This window comes from Rattus norvegicus, chromosome 3, assembly GCF_036323735.1.
Source record: "Rattus norvegicus strain BN/NHsdMcwi chromosome 3, GRCr8, whole genome shotgun sequence".
In the NCBI taxonomy this organism is placed as follows: domain Eukaryota; kingdom Metazoa; phylum Chordata; class Mammalia; order Rodentia; family Muridae; genus Rattus; species Rattus norvegicus.
The window spans coordinates 94,142,038-94,167,651 of NC_086021.1; the positions used below are offsets into that span (position 1 = coordinate 94,142,038).

At 34.5% G+C, this 25,614-nt stretch overlaps 1 protein-coding gene and 1 pseudogene across 1 annotated transcript; both read right to left on the reverse strand.

Annotated features, from left to right (window-relative positions):
- Nucleotides 1-11,474: 11,474 nt before the first annotated feature.
- Nucleotides 11,475-14,412, reverse strand: Or5d45 (olfactory receptor family 5 subfamily D member 45). The gene is made up of 2 exons (XM_006234494.1): nt 14,401-14,412; nt 11,475-12,431 (listed from the first exon to the last, which is right to left on the reverse strand). Exons 1-2 carry the CDS (start codon nt 14,410-14,412, stop codon nt 11,475-11,477), a joined length of 969 nt encoding a protein of 322 aa, XP_006234556.1.
- Or5d45-ps1 (olfactory receptor family 5 subfamily D member 45, pseudogene 1) lies at nt 24,369-25,293 on the reverse strand (annotated as a pseudogene).

The window sequence follows — 25,614 nt, forward strand, 5'->3', positions numbered from 1 at the left end:
AAGTAGAGAGAGAGTGTGTAGGCAGCCTTGTCTAGTCCCTGATTTTAGTGGGATTGCTTCAAATTTCTTTCCATTTATTTTAATGTTAGCTATTGGTTTGGTGTATATGGCTTTTACTGTGTTTAAGTATTGTCCTTGAATTCCTGATATTTCCAGTACTTTTATCATGAAGGGTTCTTGGATTGTCAAATGCTTTCTAAGCATCTAATAAAATGGTCGTGTGGTTTTTATCTTTGAATTTGTTTATAGAGTGAATTACGTTGACGGTTTTCTGCATAGTGAACCATCCCTGAATACATGGGATGAAGCCTACTTGATCATGATGGATGATCATTGTCATGTGTTCTTGGATTTGATTTGCGAGAATTTCATTGAGTATTTTTGCGTCGATATTCATAAGGGAAATTGGTTTGAAGTTCTCTTTCTTTGTTGGGTGTTTGTGTGGTTTAGGTATAAGAGTAATTTTGTCTTCATAGAAGGAATTTGGTAGTGCTCCATCTGTTTTAATTTTGTAGAATAGTTTGAACAGTATTGGTATGAGGTCTTCTATGAAGGTCTGACAGAATTCTGTCCTAAACCCATCTGGTCCTGGTCTCTTTTAGGTTGAGAGACTTTTTATGACTGCTTCTCTTACTTTAGGAGTTATGGGGTTGTTTAAATGGTTTATCTGTTTCTGATTCAACTTTGGTATCTAGTATTTGTCTAGAAAATTGTCCATTTCCTCCAAATTTTCAAGTTTTGTTGAACATAGGCTTTTGTAGTAGGGTCTGATGGTTTTCTGAATTTCCTCTGATTCTGTTGTATGTCTCCTTTTTCATTTCTGATTTTGTTAATTTGGACATACTCTCGGTGCCCTCTGGTTAGTCTGGCTAAGCATTTATCTATCTTGTTGATTTTCTAAAAGAACCAGCTTTTGGTTCTGTTGATTCTTTGTATAGTCCTTTTTCTTTCTACTTTGCTGATTTCAGCCCTGTGTTTAATTATTTCCTGCCTTCTACTTCTCTTGTGGGTATTTGATTCTTTTTGTTCTAGAGCTTTTATGTGTACTGTAAAGCTACTGACATATACTTTCTCTTGTTTCTTTCTGCAGACACTCAGAGCTATGAGTTTTTCTCTTAGTACAGCTTTCATTGTGTCCCATAAGTTCATTTTCATTAAATTCTAAGAAGTCCTTAATTTCTTTTAAATGTATGTTTTTCAATACCTGCTGTCACCTGAGTTTTTGATCTCAGTCATTCTGACTGGTGGGAGTTGGAATCTCAGTGTTGTGTTGATTTGCATTTCCCTGATGACTAGAATGTTGAACATTTCTTTATGTGCTTCTTACCCATTCAATATTGCTGCTGAGAATTCTTTGGCTCTGTACCCCATTTTTAATAGAGTCATTTGACTATCTGGAGTATAACTTCTTGAGTTCTTTGTATATATTAAACAGTATCCCTCTATCGGATGTAGAATTGATAAAGATATTTTTCCCCAATCTATTGGTTGCTGTTTTGTCCTATTGACAGTGTTGTTTCCCTTATAGATGCTTTGCAATTTTTTGAGGTCTCATTTGTCAATTCTTCATTGTTGTGCAGAAGCCACTGGTGTTTTTTTCAGTAAAATTGTGTTCATGTTTCTTCCCCACTTTCTATTCTATCAGTTTCAGTGTATCTCATTTAGTGGGGGTTCTTGATTGACTTGTACTGAGCTTTGTACAAGGCAATAAGAATGCATTGCAGCCCATATGAAAGCTTTATAACAAAGAGAAAGAAATATACCCAAAAGGAGTGGATGGCAAGATATAATCAAATTCATAGCTGAAATCAACCACTTAAAAACATAGAGATCTATATAAATAATCAACAAAATTAACAACTGGTTCTTTGAGAAAATCAACGAGATAGATTAAACCCTCAACCAATCTAACTAAATGTCAGAGACAGTATTCAAATCAATAAAATCAGAAAATAAATGAGAAACATAACTACAGAAACTGAGGAAATTCAAATAATTATCAGATCCTACTACAAAAGCCTATACTTAACAAAACTGGAAAATCTAGATGAAATGGATGATTTTCTAAACAGAAACCAGGTACCACCATTAATACAGGACAAGATTATCTATCCAAAGAGTTCCATAACTCCTAAGGAAATAGAAACAATCATTGAAAGTCTCCCAACCAAATAAATAAATAAATAAATAAATAAATAAATAAATAAATAAATAAAATTAAAAAAACAAAAAACAAAAAACAAAACAACAACAACAAACAAACAAAAACCAAAACTAAACAAAAAACAAAACAAAACAAAACAAGGGCTAGATGGTTTGATTGAAGAATTTTATCAGGCCTTCAAAGAAGAGAACTAACACCAATATTTCTCAAACTATTCCACAAAATAGAAACAAAAGGAATACTATACTATGTAATTCAATCTCTGAAGCCACAGTTATCCATGATACCAAAACTATGCAAAGACCCAACAAAAAACGTTAAGTTTAGAACAATTTTGTTTATGAATATTGATGCAAAAATGCTCAATAAAATTCTTGTAAACCCAATTGAAAACCTATCAAAAGATCATTTATCATGATTAAGTAGGCTTATTACAGGGATGCAAGGATAGTTCAATATTAGAAATCCATAAGCATAATCTACCATATATACAAACACAAAGTAAAAAGAAAAATCACATAATCATCTCATTATATACTGAAAAATCCATGGACAAAATACTTGTGTCTTTTGAAACAGTGGGATGGGCAACTAAACACAGATCCAACTTTCTTGTCCCATTATTTCATTGTGAAATTTGACCATAAACTAATATTCTGATGGATATTTGTGATTTGTAGACAGATATAGACAATATTGCTTGTGTTTGCTGTAGAAACCTCTTAAAGCACTTGTAATACATAGGTCCAAATATTTCTATGAGTATTATCATGTATTATTAATGTTTATATACAAGGGTGAATCTTCAATGTTAAGGTAACTTTAAATTATTTATAAAATATGTGCCTTTTTTAAATGTGATTTTTATTAATATTTCTTCATTTTTATAAAACAGAATCATTCTCTATAATGCTTCAGATGACAAAATATCTTATCTAAAATATTCCTTTCTCATCTAGATATGTTAAGCCCCCTTAAAATTACTATCTTATATAGATATAAAATAAAATAATAAAACAAGTATGTGTCAAAACTAAAGAAAAGGATTAGATTTATAAAAGTAAATAATCATGTATGGACAAGTGCTCTTAAAGTAGAAATAATTTCAGAATTTGTGAGCCCGAGATGGGGAGGAATAGAGAGATTGGATATTGTGCCCCAGATATATTGTATGAGAGAAGTATCTATTTTTGGTGATAATAATAATAATAATAATAATAATAATAATAATTGTAAAGTATCTAAGTATTTAATCTAAAAGTAGATGAGTGGGAAATGTATGTGTACTTATAAATATTCAATTAAAATTTCCATGAATAACTTTAGAAAAATCATATTATTTATATATTAAATATTTATAATCAAATATTTATATATTAAATATAAATTGTGGAGCAAAGTGTTTACTCAGTGTTTTCTAGGGTATATTGGGCTTATAACTGGGTCCTTAGTTTTCATTTTCAGCATCCATACTGGTTGTTTAAAAGGCCTCTAATCAAGCTCAAGGGAAAACATAAGTTCTCTGCTGGACTCAACATTATGTACACATAGCCACATTAACACAGAGACATACATAATTGAAAATGAAACAAAAATCCTTTCCAAAACAAACACAGGCTTTAATACCAATAACGTTTCTGTCTACTAATCCTTAAATTTGCTAAAGGTAATTTATAAGATTTATGTTTTGTATTTTATAATTTTGTATAATACTATATGATTAAGTTAATTTAAAACTTCCATTAGAAAATATTACTACTATTAAATAGGTAAAGTGGTTTATTATTTCCATATTACTTCTGATTGTTTTGTATTTCAAATATCAATTAATACTTTTTGTTGAAACATTACAAAAATTACAAAAATTACAAAATTACAAAAAATTTCTTTATTTGTTTTTCAAAAATTCCCTAACAGCATACTGACATTCTAATCTCCTTTATAATATCATCATTTCTTGCCCAACTTTTGTTTGTTGTTGTTATTGGATATATTATTGGATATTTTTTATTTACATTTCAAATTGTATCTCCTTTCCAGGTTTCCCATCCATAAAGCCCCTCTTCCATCCCCACTATCCCTGATCCTATGAGAGTGTTCCCCACACCCACCCACCTACCCCTTCCAACCACCCTGCCCTGACATTCCCCTACATTGGGGCATCTAGCATGACAGGATCAAGGGCTCCTCCTTCCATTGGTGCACCACAAGTTCATCCTCTGCTGCATATGTACCTGGAGCCATAGGTCTGTTCATTCATATAATTTTTGGATGGAGGTTTGTTCCTGGGAGCTCTGGTTTGTTGGTATTGTTGTTGTTGTGAAATGGCAAACCCCTTCAGCTCCTTCAATCCATTCTCTAACTCCTCAATAGGGACCTCATTCTCAGTTCAATGGTTGGCTGCTAGCATTCACCTCTGTATTTGTCATGCCCTGGGAGAACCTCTCAGAGGACAGCTATATCAGATTCCTGATTGAATGTACTTTTGGCATCAGCAATATTGTCTGGGTTTGGTGGCTGTATGTATATGGGCTGGATCCCCAGGAGGAGCATTCTCCAAATGGCCATTCTTTCAATCTCTACTCTAAACTTTGTCTCTGTATCTCCTGCTATAAATATTTTTTCCGCTTCTAAGAAGGACTGAAGCATATGCACTTTGGTTGTCCCTCTATTTGAGCTTCATGTGGTTTGTGGATTGGATCTTGGGTAATCCAAGCTTTTGGGCTAATATCCCCTTATCACTGAGTACCTAGCATGTATGGTTTTATTTTTTGTGATTGGGTTACCTTACTCAGGATGATATTTACTATTTGGTATTCATTCAATGATGTTATGGTTTTTCATAGCTGATTAGTACTCTATTGTGTAAATGTACCACATTTTCTGGATCCATTCCTCTTTTGAGAGATATCTAGGTTGTTTCCAGCTTCTGGTTATTATAAATAAAACTGCTATAATCATAGTGGAGCATGTGTCCTTGTTATATGTTGGAGCATCTTTTGTGTATATTCCCAGGAGTGGTATAGCTGGGTCCTCAGGAATTACTATGTCCACTTTTCTGAGGAATCTCCAGACTGATTTCAAGAGTAATTGTACCAGCTTGCAATCCCACAAATAATGGAGAACTGTTCTTTCTCCACATCCTTGCCAGCATCTGTTGTCACCTTAGTTTTTTATCTTAGCCATTCTGACTGGTGTGAGGTAGAAAATCAGGGTTGTTTTGATTTTCATTTCCCTGATGACTAAGAATGTTGAACATATCTTTAGGTGCTTCTCAGCCATTTGATATTCCTCAGTTGAGAATTCTTTGTTTAGGTAGGTACCCCATTTTTAATCTCTGGTTATTTGATTTTCTGGAGTTTATCTTCTTTAGTTCTTTGTATATATTTGATAATAGGCCTCTGTTTTATGTATGATTGGTAAAGATCTTTTCCCAATCTGTTGTTTGCTGTTTTGTCCTAATGACAGTGTTGTTTGCCTTAGAGAAGATTTGCAATTTTATGAAGCCCCATTTGTCGATTCTTGATCTTACAACATAAGCCATTGGTGTTCTTTTCAGATAAATTACCCTAGTGCCCATGTGTTTGAGGTGGTTCCCTACTTTTTCTTTTAGTAGTTTGAGTGGGTCTGGTGTTACGTAGAGGTCTTCGATCCACTTGGGCTCAAGCTTTTTACAGGGCAGGTTGTCTTTTTTACCCTCTGGATGGTTTTAGCTCCTTTGTCAAAGATCAAGTGACCATAAATGTGTGGGTTCATTTCTGGGTCTTCAACTGTATTCCATTCACCTAACTGCCTTTCTCGGTACCAATACCATACAGTTTTTTTATTACTATTCGCTCTGTAAAACAACTTGAGGTCAGGGATGGTGATTCCTCCAAAAGTGTTTTTATTGTTGAGAATAATTTTTGGTCTCCTGGGTTTTATTGTTATTCCAAATAAATGTGCAAGCCCATCTTATTTGCTATTCAATAATGTTATAAAGCACTAAAAAACACAACAACAAATAAACAAAAACAAACAGAACAAGAAAAGTGTGTCTTTGGCATATGCTTCTATTTTACAGGTCATCACTAAACAAATGGAGACAGAAATTGAACCAGGAACCTTGAATCAAGCACCAAAGCAGAGGCAAAGAGGAAACTATGCTTGCTGACATGCTCAGCCTGCTCTCTTACACAAATCAATGCTATAGGCCCCAGTGGTCTCTCACCCACAGTGAGTTGGGTTCTTTCACATCAGTTAGAAGTGGGCTCATGACAATTTCTATCATGCATAATGAAAAAGCAAAGGTTCCAATCTTGTGCAAGTATTGTGAAAGTAACCAAACATACTGTATATTCATGAGTACAATGTCTACATTATATCCAGAAAGCATGGGCTCAAGTATCCCTTGCAAATCCCCACACATTTACATTCTTTCTGCATTTCTTCCACAACGGTCCTTAAGCTTTCGAAAGGATGATGTGATATTTAGTGATAACCAGTCTAGAATCATAATGTCTGTATTTAGATCTGCAATATCTACTATTAAATACTCCTCACTGATGAAGTCTGTGATCAGGACTGATCTACAAATATAAAGATGTTTGTTTAGAATATCATATGACACCTTGTGTTTTTAGCCAAAACAGCAGGATTAAATTCTTCTCTGTGGTTTATGACAAAGTCAACCATAGGCTTGTGACACATTATGCAATATTAAGAATGAGTGTTCTTCTGTAAAGCATGATTTAAATACAAACAAATGTTGGTTGGTTAAACCCATAAGAGTTATATGCCTCTTGCAATACTGGACATGCTTTTCTAAGAAAATCATTGATGCATCTATGTTCAGTGTGAGTTTACTTCCTAACTGACTACCAGCTCTCATAGTGGTATTCTGCATTTGATACTGAAATTTTCAGTTAATAATCATTGGCTTCTGGCAGTTTTGCCACAAAGCCCTATGTAGAGCTTTTATTTATTTTTTATTACTATCCTAGAACTTTTTAAAATTTAATAAACTCACACAGTAGAAGTTTCATTGCCCCTTTTCTACATTATATTGTTTTGCTAAACCCTAACTCACCCCTGTACTCTCCCCTACCTCCATAGCCCATTCCCATCTAAGCCTTATAAAAATGGTATGCTTCTCTGCTACTTTAATATCACACGTGCTCCTCTGTAAACCTACCTTTATGGTTCTTTCATTTCTCATCTCTTAGTAATGTCTTTTTTATTTCCTAGCCTTGAGAGGTTCTCCAAGTTAAAAAATAGTTTAAGTCTTGGAAGAAATAATTGGCATACATTGGAGAGCTTATACCTTTTTTTCTTTTTTTTTTTGTGCTTATTTACTTTTAAACTTTATTGATTTTGGCCAGATAGTGTTCTTAACCCATTATCCACCTCTCCGGCCCCGTTTTGTTGTTTGTTTGTTTTTTCTTTTCTTTTTTCGGAGCTGGGGACCGAACCCAGGGCCTTGGGCTTGCTAGGCAAGCGCTCTACCACTGAGCCAAATCCCCAACCCCTACCTTTTTTTCATCTAGGACTAAGTCACTTCACATAGTATACTTTTCACAATTTCACCCACTCTCTTAATATCATAATTTAATTTTCTTTATATATTAATAAAATGGGATTTCATTAATTACTACTAGTAAATTATCAATACACATATTGTTGGACATCTAGAGAGTCTCCATAAATTCACCTTTTTAATTAGATGATCACTGAGAACAAATGAATAAGGTTATATGTAGGGAGAAACAGAGTATTTAGAACACACTAGAGAGTGGCACATCTGATACATGAGAAAACACTAATGTTGACTTTACTAAACATTCTACACTGATAAGTTCTCTACCAGATTATAGGTCTATAACTGTGAATGATGTTCCACTTTCCAAGTATCCTCACCGATTGTGATTTTCATTTGTTTTCTACATAATAATTATTCTGTTTTATTATTTTTTTTTGGTTCTTTTTTTCGGAGCAGGGGACCGAACCCAGGGCCTTGCGCTTCCTAGGCAAGTGCTCTACCACTGAGCTAAATCCCCAACCCCTATTCTGTTTTAAATTACAGACAATATCAAGAGGGTTTTTAATCATCTTCTTTTTTTATTTTCTCTCATTTTTATTAAAAATAATTTTCCATCTTTATTAACTTGAGTATTTCTTATTTATATTTCAATTGTTATTCCCCTTCCTGTTTTTCCAGGCCAACATCCTCCTAACTCCTCCCCCTCCCCTTCTCTATGGGTGTTTCCCTCCCCATCCTCCCCCCATTATTGCCCTCCCCCCAACAATCACGTACACTGGGGTTCAGTCTTGGCAGGACCAAGGGCTTCCCCTTCCACTGGTTCTCTTACTAGGCTATTTATTGCTATGTATGCAGTTGGAGTCCAGGGTCAATACATGTATAGTCTTTGGGTAGTGGCTTAGTCCCTGGAAGCTCTGGTTGGTTGGCATTGTTGTTCATATGGGATCTCAAGCCCCTTCAAGCTCTTTTAGTCCTTTCTAAGATTCCTTCAATGGGGCTCCCGTTCTCAGTTCAGTGGTTTAATGATGGCATTCGCCTATGTATTGGCTGTATTCTGGCTGTGTCTCTCGGGAGAGTTCTACATCCGGTTCAGGTCGTACTGCACTTCTTTGCTTCATCAATCTTACCTAGTTTGGTGGCTGTATATGTATGGGCCACATGTGGGGCAGGCTCTGAATGGGTGTTCCTTCTGCCTCTGTTCTAAACTTTGCCTCACTATACCCTCCCAAGGCAATTCTTGTTCCCCTTTTAAAGAAGGAGTGAAGCATTCCTATTTTGGTCATCCTTCTTGAGGTTCATGTGTTCTGTGCATCTAGGGTAATTCAGGCATTTGGGCTAATATCCACTTATCAAAGAGTGAATACCATGTGTGGTTTTCTGTGATTGGGTTACCTCACTCAAGATATTTTCCAGTTCCATCCATTTGCCTATGAATTTCATAAAGTCATTGTTTTTAATAGCTGTGTAATATTTCATTGTGTAGATGTACCACATTTTCTGTTTCCATTTCACTGTTGAAGGGCATCTGGGTTCTTTCCAGCTTCTGGCTATTATAAATAAGGCTGCTATGGACATAGTGGAGCATGTGTCTTTGTTATATGTTGGAGTATCTTTTGGGTATATGCCCAAGAGAGGTATAGCTGGGTCCTCAGGTATTTCAATGTCCAATTTTCTAAGGAACCTCCAGACTGATTTCCAGAGTGGTTGTACCAGTCTGCAATCCCACCAACAATGGAGGAGAGTTCCTCGTTCTCCATATCTTTGCCAGCATTTTGCTGTCACCTGAATTCTTGATCTTAGCCATTTTCACTTGTGTGAGGTGAAATCTCCGGGTTGTTTGATTTGCATTTCCTCTATGACTGAAGATTTTGAACATTTCTTTAGGTGTTTCTTAGCCATTTGGCATCCCTTAGCTGTGAATTCTTTGTTTAGCTCTGAACCCCAATTTTTAATAGGGTTATTTGTCTCCCTGCAGTCTAACTTCTTGAGTTCTTTGTATATTTTGGATATAAGTCCTCTATCAGTTGTAGGATTGGCAAAGATCTTTTCCCAATCTGTTGGTTGCCATTTTGTCCTAACAACAGTGCCCTTTGCCTTAAAGAAGCTTTGCAGTTTTGTGAGATCCCATTTGTTGATACTTGATCTTAGAGCCTAAGCCATTGGTGTTTTGTTCAGGAAATTTTTTCCAGTGCCCATGTGTTCAAGATTCTTCCCCACTTTTTATTCTATTAGTTTGAGCGTATCTGGTTTGATGTGGAGGTCCTTGATCCACTTGAACTTATGCTTTGTACAGGGTGATTAAAAATGGATCGTTCTGCATCTTCTACATGCTGACATCCAGTTGAACCAGCACTATTTGCTGAAAATGCTATCTATTTTCCATTGGATGGTTTTGGCTCCTTTGTCAAAAATCAAGTGACCATAGGTGTGTGCATTCATTTTTTTTGCAGAGGATTTGATAGTATATTTAAGTGATCCCAAATATTCCACCAGAGAACTACTAAACCTGATAAACACCTTCACCAAAGTGGCTGGATATAAAATTAACTCAAATAAATCAATAGCCTTCCTCTACACAAAAGAGAAACAAGACGAGAAAGAAATTAGGGAAACGACACCTTTCTTAATAGTCCAAAGTAATAAAAAATACCTTGGTGTGACTTTAACCAAGCAAGTGAAAGATCTGTATGATAAGAACTTCAAGACTTTGAAGAAATTGAAGAAGGTCTCAGAAGATGGATAGTTCTCCCATGCTCATTGATTGGCAGGATTAATATAGTAAAAATGGCCATTTTACCAAAAGAGATCTACAGATTCAATGCAATCCCCATCAAAACACCAATCCAATTCTTCAGAGAGTTAGAACAATTTGCAAATTCATCTGGAATAACAAAAAAACCCAGGATAGCTAAAACTATCCTCAACAACAAAAGGACTTCCAGGGGAATCACTATCCCTGACTCAAGCAGCATTACAGAACAATAGTGATAAAAACTGCATGGTATTTTTACAGAGACAGACAGATAGACCAGTGGAATAGAATTAAATCATCTTCTTATGTTTAAGTATAATAAATGTATTTAAAAAGTATTTATCAGTAACTTTTGTATCTTTTAGACCCCTCTCTACTGAAGAGATAGTACTACATTAAAATGTTTAAAACTAATAAATGCAAATTTCTTAAAGTACATGTTTGCCTGCAACTACTTATACAAATTGAAATTATAATATAAAATAAAAATTACCTGTGCTCTTCTAACCTATATAAGAGAAGGAATTCTGGGCATAGTGATGGATATTTTTATTGTCAGTAGCTGCAAAACAGAGACAGACAGTAGGGCAGCCTATTATAGCTGTCTCAGTATAGGTAGATATAATCCCACATGGGAAAAGCAAAGAAAATGAGGTGAATTACATTTTTGTATTTATTGAAAGAAATGCTTTCCAATGCAAAATGAGTCCATATGTAGTTGAATGTAAAAAAATCATCCACAGTCATAATTGCATATTAATCTTTTCAAGCTCAAACACCAATTTTTTCTTTCAAAATTATTAAAATCATCTAAAATTTTGATGTATAAATTATACTTGTATCTTATATCTTATAATTGCATAAGATTATAATTTAAATGAGTATCAATCTATGGTATTATTTATAGTTTACAAGTTTGATACTAAAATGAGAATAGAATGATATATGAATGTCATTTAAAAATGAATAAATGAATGAGTCTGTTTGCATTTCAGAATAAAGACCGCTACACTAAAATAAATGACGAACCAATGGTTATATTATGATGACAAACAAAAGCTCATTAGCCTCTTAACTGCATCCTTCACATCTTTGTTTCTGAGACTGTATATAAGTGGGTTCAGCATGGGAATGATAACTGTGTAGAAAACTGAGGCCACCTTGATTAGAAGCCAAGAACTTTTGGTGGTGGGAACACAGTAGAGACAGATGATAATGCTATGGTAAATGGTAATGGTAGTGAGATGGGAGGCACAGGTGGAGAAGACTTTGTAGCGCCCTCCAGTGGTAGGCATTTTCATGACAGTGATGACAATAAAAACATAAGAGGTGAGAATGATCAGCAGACTGCTTAGCTCATTGAAAGTAGCAAAGATGAAAATGACCTTCTGACTAATGTAGGGGTCAGAGCAGGAAACAGCAACAATGGCATCGTGTTCACACACAAAGTTATTTATGAACTTGGTACCACAGAAAACCAAGGTCAACATAAAATGGATGAATATAAAGGAACAGATTATACTCCAGGAGTATGATGCAGCTACCAGGGACCAGCAGAGCTTCTGAGACATAGCCACTGTGTAGAGAAGAGGATTGCATACTGCCACAAACCTGTCATAGGCCATCACTGCCAACATAAAAGTTTCTGTCACCACAAATATGCATGCAAAGAAGAATTGCATGACACAACCGGTGAAGGAGATCCTTCTGTCTTCCACAATCAAGTTTTCTAAGAGCTTTGGTGTGACAACAGTGGAGTAACAGAAATCCACAAAGGAAAGATGACTTAGAAAAAAGTACATGGGAGTGTGGAGCTTATGGCTGATCCTGATGAGAGCAATCATGCCCAGGTTCCCCAGCACAGTGACTGTGTATATGGTAAGGAACAGGAGGAACAGGGGCACTTGGAGGTGTGGGTATTCTGAGAAACCCACAAGGATGAAGGTCACAGCAGAAGTCTCGTTTTCTTGAGTGCTATGAAGTAAAGAAAGAGTGATCTGCCAAATCAGAACTAATGCCAGTATTAGGGAAAAGTAAGAAAAAGTTCATACTTTGATGGGTTCTATATAAATATTACAGTAAAACATTACATTTTCAACATTTTATTTAAATGACACATATATAGGAGACAACACTTTCCGATTAAAATTTTGTAAAGATAATTGAAACAGGATTAGAGAAGTTAAAACTTACCAAGGTATATTCCAAATAAAAGAAGACTATTACCATTGAGAACTAGAATCTGCATAATGGTCCCTGTGTCAGCTTGCATGAATTTGAAATTATAAAACCACCTTGCTTGAATTTCAAAGTAGGAAATTTTTTTTCTGAAGGAATGGCCTTTCAGTGCCTGCCCCACCTCGGAATGTAGTTGGTATATAAGTATAATCTCCACCAAAACTAGATAATAAAGAAATGCATGTTCACAGGATCCTGATATAGCTGTCTCCTGAGAGACTCATGCAGAGCATGTCAAATACAGAGGCGAATGCTAGCAGCAAAGCAGTGAACTGAGAATAGGGCCCGTTGTTGGAATTAGCGTAGGGATTGAAAGAACTTAAGGGGCTTCCAACCCCATAAGATAAACAATACAAATCAACCAGAGCTGCCAGGGACGAAATCACTGCACAGAGACTACATATAGACAGATCCTTTGCTCCAGCTGTATATGAAGTAGAGGATGGCCATGTTGGGCACCAATGCAAGGAGAAGCCCTTGTAGGGGAATGTCAGAGGGGGAGGCAGGTAGCAGGGTGGTTGGGGAGGAGGAACACCCTTATAGAAGAAGGCAAGGGAGGTGGAATTGAGGCTTATGGCAGGGAAACTGGGAAAGGGAATAACACTTGAAATGTAAATACAAAATTCAGTAATACAAAAGATAAAAAAGAAAATAAAATAAGTAATTGTTTAAAACAAAAAAGTCTCATATACTTAGAAAAAATGTTCTTTCAAAGAAAATAGATATAGTTACTTTTGTTTCACCCAAATTAATAAGCACTTAAAGTGAAAATGTGAAAGATTTCCATTTAGAACTAGGATCACAATTGGGTATCCTGAGTACACTACAGGATGAGACTTGAAAAGAAACAGAAGAAGCAGAAGGATGAGAAAAAGAAGGAGAAGGAGGAGGAGGAAGAGGAAGAGGAGGAGGAGGAGGAAGAGGAGGAGCAACAACAACAAAAACAATGACGAGAACAAGAAGGAGAAGATCAAGAACAGGAAGAACATGAACAAGATGGTCAAGAACAAGGAGAACAAGAACATAAAGTTAAAGAAGAATATCATCATCATCATCTTCATCAACAATAACAATAAATGCAAACACAAAAGAAAAGTAAATGTTAGCTTTATGCAACATTCTAAATTTGGTATCTGGATACATATTTAGAGTTACTTGCCCTACAATTTTTTGTACATGAAATACATAATTTCAAAGTATATTGTGAACCTATTTTTGTGTTCATGAGTTAAATATTTTTGTACATTTTGTACATTTTGAATTTTAAAAGTATTTTCTGATTAATGTTATGTTACTGATGATAATATAATAAGAGAAAGTGTATGCTAGGTTTTCAGAGGAGAAATATTTTAAAAGAATCGGTAATATAAAATTGACCTTTTCATTATAATATATTTAGAATATGAATAATAGACATAAAATCAAAGAAGAGCCAAAAAAGCACTATAGCATTCTTATAATGTTTAAAGCATTGCCAAAGATAATTTTCTAAGCAGAGAGCTTCTAAAATTAATGCACAGCACTTCTAAATGATACTAGTCATTTCTTCAAAAGCAACAAAAGGGTAACTTACTGACATGCAACTTCAAGAATAGAGTGAGTATGTAGAGACACCAAAGTAATTAAAAGAATTTCTGTGTTTTCAGAGGACTCCAGATCTGTTCTAAGCACCCAAAACTGGAAGCTCCCATTTCTGTAACTTTAGCTCCAGGGAAGAGATACACTTACCTTTTCTCCCATAATCACCTTCACACATAGGATATAAATTCATAAAAATACCAATTTATATCTATATCATATCTATATATATATGAAATAAAACACACCTTAAAAATTAAATAAATATAAGGCAAATTTGTTATATATTAAAATGTGTAAACTGTAGTATGATATACAGGAAATGCAAAGTTTTAGTAAACATCTCTGATAATCAAACTTACAAAAATTTATAGACAAATGTTTTCCTCCACTTAAGGAGGAAACAGAAAAAAATGTTTTCTTCTGAACTCTGATGTAGATGCCACATGATAATATCTGGACAGCCAATCAAAAAACATAACATCATATTTTAGATTCTCCTACACATTTGCATTATCCTTTCATTGGGCTACAGCAGCCTCCAACCCAGAGAATCAATATTGCAAAAAATACAGCAATTCCTGATCTGTCCTTTACAACATCCATCAGGTCTCAAACTAGCCCTACATTCTTGCCTCATTTTACAGTTAAATCCATACTACTTAAAAGATTCTACCAAATGCTACATTCCTCCTTGAGCATAGAACAGATTGAAGCAAAGAGTAGTGAATTGTGATGCTCATGGCTCCTTAAAATGCTAAGAATAATGAACTCATGACTGCAGATCTCTGAACAATCTATTAATAGCACATTTTGGAAAAATCAGTAAACATTATGGAAGAACAGAAAGATTGTAAGAGCCACTGTGAAATGGAGTGAAAATGCTATTTTTGGGGTATAGCATGGCTATGACAAACATAGTTACCATTCTTTGTGCTGGTTCTGCATAAACTATCAGTATTCATGGATCAGATAAAGGTCCATAAATGTTCATGCAGCTCATCTCCTTGCAGAATTATAAATGGATGTTGTATTCTGGGTTAAATATAATCATTTGTTTTAGTTTGGCACAAAATAAGTAGCTGATCAGTGTTCAGTGCATAGTTCCAAATGCATGGATTTACAGAATATTATAAAATGAAATAAGAATCCTAGAATGTAAAAACATAAACTTGTCCAAAGTGACAGGAATTAGACTGAGGTCACAAAGGATTGGTGGTGAGAGTAAACAGAGGCACTCTACATGTATGCTACTGTGAGACAACAACGTTAACCAGTAAAAAATATTTTGTGACATTTTGAGGGTAATGTACATAATCATGTAAGCGTGCCAAACACAACTTTAAGAATTTTAAATGAAATGAAAATCTACATTGTTCTGACTTTTTAAAACCAACAGAATACAAATCCAGTCTCAATAAAACTGATGTATTTTTTAAACACGGGAATATTTGACAACCTGTTATAATCAACATATTTAACAGGAGGCATTTAGATTTCTCTTGTCTCTCTATATCCTCATGCATTATTGAATTCTTCTTTGTGATAAGTATTTGTCTCCTCCATACATAATCCATTAAAATGATTGCTATTGATTTACTACCACAAAATATTGGATATGCTCTTTCATTTTTCTGATACCACCTTGTATGTAGCCCAGCCTAGCCTTCAAATAACTGTAAAGCCAGACTTTGCAACAAACTAAGAACTCAAATAAGAATGAATTTTTAAACCTCATCTTGCAGCTTCAACCTTTCAAAGGCTGAGATTATGTATCTATGATATCATATTATACTTTAAATTTTAGTTTTATAAAGAATACTGTCTCACTTACCTGCATGGAGTTATAACTTATATTTTACTATTATTCCAAAATGTTTCTTTCCTTCATTGATATTCAGATAGCTAACCCTAGAAAACTGTGAAGGAATCATCATATAGTAGTAAGAAATCTTCATTAAAGAAGAAAGCTGGATTTAAAATTTTGGGGTATCCACAAATTTGTAAAAATACACTATGGCCTCATTTCCTCATGCAAATGAAATAACAGAAATGAATCAACTCACCTAAATACAGAGGGTCCTGAATGATGCATTTACTTAAGAATTCTTTGTTAAAGTTAATGAGATACCAAAATATGCTTTTGTTTTACTAGTTAGTCAACAGATATAGCTCTGGAAGAATGTTCATCTGCAATATATTTAATGGTTGTTTTAAATGAACTTTAGCCACTCCCTTAGTCAAACAAAGACAGAACATCACATTTTAAAAGATAAACATTGTTTATTAATTTTGCACAAATATATGTGCTCAAGGCATCAGGAACCAGTATATTAGGGGTTTTCACTGAACAATTACCTAGGAGAATACATTTTAAACAATTAGAGGTAACAATGTCCCATATGGTTTTGTGTTACATGTTTAAAACCCCGGGGCATTAATCCAATCAACTCTATTCTGTAATCATAATGAATAATAATAAAGTATACATGCAGTATATATACATGAACATATATAATGTATGCATTACAATATACCCTAATATACTCTAATGAATATGAAAAAAGAATTATTCAAGGAAAAGAGGTCATAAATGTGGCTCAAGGAAAATTGTTTATAGATAGACAAATGCCCACTCACTGAAAAACTGTATACAGACTTAATGTATTTCCCATCAAAGTCTCAACACAACTTTTTACAGACCTTGTAAGAATACTTTTCTACTTCATATGAAAAGAACAACAATAAAAAAAAACAACAAAACAGAACGCAGCAATATCAGGACAGCTAAAACAATCTTGAACAATAAAAGAATTGCTAGCGGCTTCACCATTTCTGATTTATATATATTATAATTTGCTCTCCTGGACATGGGTGTTTGACTCTCCCTGAAATTATCTTATAACATTTCCTGCAAATGTATAGATAGGAGTACTCATCAAATGTCAAATTCTCTAATGACATAATCCAATTCATTTTTAAAGTTTTAGCTATTTACATGCATGCGTGTTTTACCTGTATATATTCCTGTGCACACTCTATATTGATGCTAGCCAAGGATATCTAGAGATTCTGTGCAATGAGAGTGAAATGTAACTGTGAGCACTGGATAGTAGTTGTGCTTTGAACCTGGGCCCTCAGCATAAGCAACTAGAACTTTTAACCCTTATCTATATCTCCAACCTTCCACCTACCATTTTATGTGTGTATATGTCTGAAGGATAATGAACGTACAGGTGAGAGTGACCTCATTGGCCAACAGAATCTTGTACTTGAATTGCAGAAACAGACAGAGAGTATATAGATCTACTGGAAGAGGACGATGTGTATTCAACCATAGAGCCATCTATCCTGTTCCATCATCTCATTGTCAAACCTGACTATAAAAATAACATCATGAAGATTTTAATACTATATTTCTGTAGTACAACTTTAAATAGGAGTGGTGATGCCTGTGATTTGAACCTGAAATTGTTGTGTACTGTATTGTTCGATTTTTTTTGTTGTTTGTTTTATATGAAATAGAAGGATATCCTTATAAAATCGGTAAATAATTGTGTTGAGATTTTAATGGGGGAATATTTCAAAGATGTATTTTTTGATTGAATAGGCATTTTTACTATGTTTATCACACTGACTGATGAGTTTGGGAGATCTTTCCATTCTGATATCTACTTCAATTTCTTACTTCAAAACAAGAAGTTTTATCATACAAGTCTTTGAACTGCTTTGTTAGATTTACCATAACATATATTATTTCAGGCTCCTGCAAAAGATGCCCTTTGACTTCTTTCTCAATCCATTATTCACTTTTATAAGTTTCTGTCTGAGTTAGGAATTTCTATCACTGTGAAGAGACCCCTATACCAAAGTAACCTTTATTAAGAACAATATTTACTTGGGGCTGCCTCATAGGTTCTGAGGTTCAGTCCATTATTAGAATTGCAGGAAGCATAGTAGCATCCAGGCAGACATGGTACTGGAGAAGCTGAGAGTTCTACAACTTGATCCAAAGACCAGCAGGAGAATACTGGCTCCCAGGCAGTTAGGAGGAGGGTTTCTTAAAACCCTCCCATAGTGATACATTTCTTCCAACGGGGCAATACCTCCTAATAATTCCACTGCCTGTGCCAAGCAATCTCACACCACCACAGATGGCTCTTGATCATGCATTTGTGGTTTTGTAATTTTCTTAATTAAGAAGCAATTTACTTCTTGTCCCTCCTAGTGTTTACTACCAAAAACAAGTAGTCAAAGAAAAACCTGACCATAATACTCACATGAGGAAAGGTATTATAAAGATAATTCATGGCTCCACAGGTGCTGAGGTTTATCTAAATGCATATGAAAAGTTTCCAATAGTCATGTTTTGTTGGTTTAAAGTAAGACATATGTCAGTGTTTAGATATGGATATTGATGATGGTTGAAAGGATTCTGCAAGGAGGACCTTGATGTTCCTTGAGGTTTGAGGAAGATGATGTTCTATTTAGCAATGAACAGTTCACAGTCACATACTCTACATTTAGACCTACAATGTGTTTCTGTATTAACTATTGCCAACAAGAATACCAACAAAAAACCTTCACTGATACAGGATGTGAACAACACTAATCTACATGAATAAAAATAGTTGTTTAGAATGCAATATGACACTATGTGTACTTAGTCAAAACAGCAATACTACTTTTCTCTATGTCTTATGACCAAGCTAACCAATGACTACTGACATTATATACAATATTATACATACATACATACATACATACATATGTACATACATTCATATACAAACATAGACACACACACACACACACACACACACACACACACACACACACATGATCATGGAAAAAGACAAAGGGCCCCACAATGTAAAAGGCTATTAATTTCCACTAGAAGTTCATCTGCTTACAAAGAGATCTAACTTGATTAAATAGGTAAGAACCATACTCTTTCGTACTACTGAATATGTCTTTCTAGAAAAATCATTTTTGTACCTCATGTGGCCCACAAATGTGTAGGATCCCTAGTTAATTTTCTCACTATCTGCTTAGATAGACACTTCCTGTACTCTGAAAAATAGCCAGCAGTGTGGAAAGTACTTGTTAATAGAAAGCTTGGTTTTGCACTGCCAAATAGTCCAAGCATTTGGTATCTTTAGCAACAGCATCTTAAGATGACTATCTGGTGGAAACCAAGAGCCTTTCTATTGTTGGGTCCTTTGTCTTTCTCTAGGACCACCAGCTCATGGACAGCAATTCTGCATTTGATACTGAGATTTTCCTTTAATAACCATTGACTCCTCAGAGTCATGTCATCTAACCATATATGGTATTTCCATTTAAATGGTTTTTAATTAATTTTAAAAATTAATTTAGGTTCTTTTGATGTTTAATATACTCACAAAGTAGTAAGTTCCCATTGTCCCTTTACTACATTTTTTGTTTCATTTTGCTAAGCCCTAACTGAACCCTTTACTATTGCTTCTTTCCTACTCCCATAGTTTTCTAAACATGGTATTCCTCCCTGCTTCTTTCATACCATGTGTGTTCTATATCCCCTACTCTTACACTCTTTTATACATCACCTTCTAGTGATCTCCTTTTTAATTGATATTCTTAACATGTACTCAAATTTGAAAAATTGGCTAAGCATTGGAAGAAAAGATTGGCATATATTAGCATATACCAATTTATCTGGGCCTAAGTCAGATCACTTATTCCAATTTCACCCATTTTCCTGTTAGTTTCATAATTTTATTTTTATTACACACGGATAAACAAATTTACTATATGTATTATAATTTAAATATCTGTAAATCTATTGTTGGACATCTAGAGTGGCTCCAAAAATTCACCTTTTTAACTAGATGATCAATGATTAAGGTTGTATGCAGGGGTATACAGAGTACTTAGAGCACACTCAGGAGTGGCATATGTGAGATATGATAAAGTTCTATTTTTAAATTGACTACAACATTGCACACTGAGGTGTCTGTACCAGTTTATATGCCCTCCAACTGTGAATAAATGTTCCCTTTCCAAGTATCCTCATCAGTTCTGATTGTCATTTTGTTCCTACATATTATTCTGCCTAAAGTTACAGGGAATCTCCACATGGTTTTAAATTTCTTTTTTATTATGTCTCAGAAGGATGTACTCATTAAAAAATATTTATCTGTACTTGTATGTATTATGGAAAACTCTCCATTGAAGAATACTTTTTTTTACATTATTAAAACATTTTTTTTATTAACTTGAGTATTTCTTATATACATTTCAAGTGTTATTCCCTTTCCCGGTTTCCGGGCAAAATCCCCCTCCCCCCTTCCCTTCCTTATGGGTGTTCCCCTCCCAACCCTCCCCCCATTGCCGCCCTCCCCCCATAGACTAGTTCACTGGGGGTTCAGTCTTAGCAGGACCCAGGGCTTCCCCTTCCACTGGTGCTCTTACTAGGATATTCATTGCTACCTATGGGGTCAGAGTCCAGGGTCAGTCCATGTATAGTCTTTAGGTAGTGGCTTAGTCCCTGGAAGCTCTGGTTGCTTGGCATTGTTGTACTTTTGGGGTCTCGAGCCCCTTCAAGCTTGAAGAATACTTTTTCTTCAGTTTATTTTATGTTCAAGATATTTATCCTGTCTCATATGTATGCTAGTAAGAAATCATTAGTAAACCTTTATTTCTTGAGGCCCTTCCTCCCCAGAGTACAAAAGGCAGTGAATAACCAAAATATCTGAGACTATATCATGCTGGTTATACTCCATTCAAAGTTGTCTTTTGTATATGAAAATATAATTTAATCTTGAAATATATAAATGATATTTAGTAGATTTAAATGTACAATATTTCAAAATTTCAAGCAGAGCTATATGTAAAAGAATTAGTATATTCTACTTAATTACTATGAATGATATCCAATTCAAATATTTTATTTACAAGCTATATTGAGCAGGTTCGGGATCTATTCTAACTTACACTCCAGCCATCTGTCTCTTGTTACTTGTTTCTCCTGGCCACCTACTCATGACCCATCTCTTCTCACTGACTGTCTCCTTCCTTTGTCTCCTTTTTTCCTTCTCCTTGGTCTCTCCTGAGAACCATCACTGGATTGTCAACCAAGCCTTTTTCTCCATACTGCACAATCACAGGATGCAAGTTTTTATTAACCAATTAATTTTAAATTGGAGAGCAGAGTTTGCATCATGTCACTTGGTGTACATGAGGATCTTCTTACCAGAGGAAGAGTGTGTAATATTTGAATAAATAGTAGCACAAGACCAACACCGCAAGCTGTTGGAAAATGGCTTTAATCCTAGACTTGAGGGAAGAATATGTGGATCTTTGTGAGGCCATCATAGTCTACAGAGCAAGTGCCAAGACACCTAAGAGCACAAAAAAAAAAATTTATTTTAACCCCTCATCAAAAAAAGAAAATATCTGTAGAATCAGCTGCTAAACTGAGTGATGATTGGAAATGTACAGATGATCTAATGAGAAGGTTTCACACTTAATTGAAAATAGCCAAAGGCTTAAAGATTAATATATGTCAGCTGCTGTTGGCCAGCCCTGGCAGTTCTACTCTTTTGTCGGTTCTTCTTGAGGCAGAGGAAGGGGAACAGGGTCTGTGGGGGTAAGAATTGTTTTTACAAGATAGTTAGTGTTGCTATATAATAATAAAATATTTACCTATCTTAAATCTTAGTCACTGTGCTTCAGTAGATAAACTTCCTTATGAGTTCCTTGGAGGAGAGAAACTACTCAGTACCTCATCATAAAGCAGCAGAGGATTGAGTAGGTTCTGCTCTGTTTATGCTTCTAGTTGAAGTTGCAGGAAGAAAAAAGAGTACTTTGAAAAGTGATTTTAGCCTTAAGTTCTAAGTTCTCTCTAAAACATTTCCTATGAAATTTCTCTAAGTAAAGGGAGGACAGGCTTCCAAGAAAAGGGAGATAAGGGATTTCTTTTCTCTCTGTCTTCACTTATACACCTTTTTGAATACATGATCACATGGTAAAAAACATCATCACAAGTTCACACATAGATTCAAATAAATTGAATAAAAGCTTACAACAGAGAAAGTTTTCATGCGTATCTATTAGTAATAATTTTCTGGCTAAACATTCATCACCTGTGCCAAGCTCAACAGGTTAAGGGAGGGTAAAAAACCATAACTTTAGTGAATAAGTAATTAGTGAATTTTTGTATAGTTAAAACCAGTCAATATTTTATAATCTGTCCTTGCACCTATAGTAAATTATTAGCTCACTTTTTTGACCTTTGGTTAATAGTTTTAGAACCTATTGGAATTTGCTCTGCATAGTAGATGTATTCTTGCTATCTCAGGAGCAATTATCTAGTGACACTTGAAAACTGGCACAGTTCTCATTGCAGACTTGACATTCAGAGAGACCCTAGTAGGAACCCTACTATAAAAAAGCACAGGAAAAAAGCATAATAGTTACTAATATAGTTTTAGGATTTCTTATTCGATCATCGTTAAGAATTAAATGTCATCATTTTTCTATATAGGATCACTACAAGACAGTATACTTTTTTGTTAGGCAGAAATCTGCTCAAACAGGTAGGCTAATACCCAGGGATTTTATAGGCTTAATAATAACAGGAAAAGTGTATTAATATCAGGAAATGTTCCTAAAATGAAATACTCCTGGGCCTTCCTACAGGAACAAATTTGTTGTAAATTTTAATCAAAGGAAAATCTATCTCAGGATGATTGTCTGCAAGCTTTTAGCTTCTTCTTGTTGGTTCCTTGCAGTTAATCATTTAAAAAGTTTAGTAACATCATTAAACATGGTCATTTTATGTTATATATGATTGTGATTATCAAAAAAAGATTAAAGAAATGAGTGTATCTTATAAATAATAGAATGGCTTCAACTTAATGATTTACTTCTAATTCTCTTCTGAGTTGCAGGTTAAGAAATCTATATTTGTACAAGTTGTGGGTAATATTTTTACATTATCACTAATACATCATTTACATCGAGTACTGTAATAAATAATAATTCACAAAATATCTAACAGGAAATTGGACTGTGCTTTTAGGATATATTTAATTAATGTAATTATTCATCAAACAAAACCATTAGCCACATGGCTCAGAGAAGAACCAAGATTAAAGACTATTATTAAACTGACTCCATATAACAGTCCAAGCTGCTCAAAAGTCAATGTCAATGAAACCTTATCAATTACTACTTATGGAATACTGGTCTGTTAATATTAGTGTTCAGTATTGCTTCTTTTTATCAGTGAATAAAACATGAAAATGTTTATCAATTATATCAATGTGGTGGCTGCTATATTTTGCTGAATAGAAATGATCTAGACTTCTTTAAATGTTTATTAAAAACTATTCAATTAAGAATTTCAATAAACAATTACAGAGATAAAGCTGCATTAAAATATTGATTAAAATGTTAAATTTATGTGTTAAAGTACGTTTGTTAGCAAGTATTTATTCAAATATAGTTATAATAAAAATATAATTTACCTATGAGAGTTTCCAAACTCTATGAGAGAAAAAGTATGTATAGTGAGGGATAATTTTAATCCCATTAGGTGCAATGCAAGGATAGACAATAGGGCAGCCTAGACTACAGAGCTAACTCAGTATAATGAGATGCTGTTTCAAACAGGCAAACAAAGAGAATGAAAGAAATTATATTTTTGTGATTATTAAAGTAGAAAGTTTCCACTCAAAAATAGCCCATATAGTTCAATGTATAAAAAAAATCATTTACATTCAGTATTTCCTATTCAATAGTTCTCAAGCTCAAAGTTTAAAACTTTTTCTTGATAAAATTATAAACATCATCTAAAACAGTTTGATTTATGAATTGTAATAAAATCTTCCTTAGCACCTAAATATTTTTAAAGCAAATAACTGCATAAAATTTTAATTTAAATATTAGGAGCAATAGTTTATAATGACATTTATGGTTTACAGGTTATGATAAATATGGGAATGTGATAACTCAGTAATGTTTGCTTCAAAAAAAAAAAGAAAAGAAAAAAGAAACACCTTAGAAATCTACTTGCTTTTCAGAAGAAAAACCAGTACTCTAAAATAAATACCTAACAGTTCAGGACACACATTTTATGATGACAAAGTAGAGCACATTAGTTTCTTAACTGCATCCTTCACATCTTTGTTCCTGAGACTGTATATAAGTGGGTTGAGCATGGGGATGATAACTGTGTAGAAGACTGAGGCCACCTTGACCAGAAGCCAAGAACTTTTGGTGGTGGGAACACAGTAGAGACAGATGATAATGCTATGGAAAATAGTGATGGTAGTAAGGTGGGATACACAAGTGGAGAAGACTTTGTAGCGCCCTCCAGTGGTAGGCATTTTCATGACAGTGATGACAATAAAAACATAAGAGGTGAGAATGATCAGCAGACTGCTTAGCAAAGATGAAAATGACCTTCTGACTAATGTAGGGGTCGGAGCAGGAAACAGCAACAATGGCATCGTGTTCACACACAAAGTTATTTATGAACTTGGTACCACAGAAAACCAAGGTCAACATAAAATGGATGAATATAAAGGAACAGATTATACTCCAGGAGCATGATGTAGCTACCAGGGACCAGCAGGGCTTCTGAGACATAGCCACTGTGTAGAGAAGAGGATTACATACTGCCACAAACCTGTCATAGGCCATCACTGCCAACATAAAGGTTTCTGTCACCACAAATATGCATGCAAAGAAGAATTGCATGACACAACCGGTGAAGGAGATCCTTCTGTCTTCCACAATCAAGTTTTCTAAGAGCTTTGGTGTGACAACAGTGGAGTAACAGAAATCCACAAAGGAAAGATGACTTAGAAAAAAGTACATGGGAGTGTGGAGCTTATGGCTGATCCTGATGAGAGCAATCATGCCCAGGTTCCCCAGCACAGTGACTGTGTATATGGTAAGGAACAGGAGGAACAGGGGCACTTGGAGGTGTGGGTATTCTGAGAAACCCACGAGGATGAAGGTCACAGCAGAAGTCTCGTTTTCATAGATACTATGTAAAATAGAGGAAAGAGTGATCTGAAAAATAGAGAAGTATTATTTTCAATAGAGAAGTGTGATAAAAAAAATACTGAGCAGTTTGACGGGTATTATGGAATATGGCTTAAATATAATTGTTTATTCTTTCAAATTTTTACTACATATTACATATAATGATATAAATCTTCAGCTTAAAATATTAAAAGTATAATGGTATAAATAGATGTCCAAATTTATCCAGTTAGATTTTATTTTAAAAAAATGCTTCTACTTTCATAGATAGCAAGTTTCCTAGGAAAGGCTCCATTAATCAATCACTTGAATGAATCAGAAAGTAAG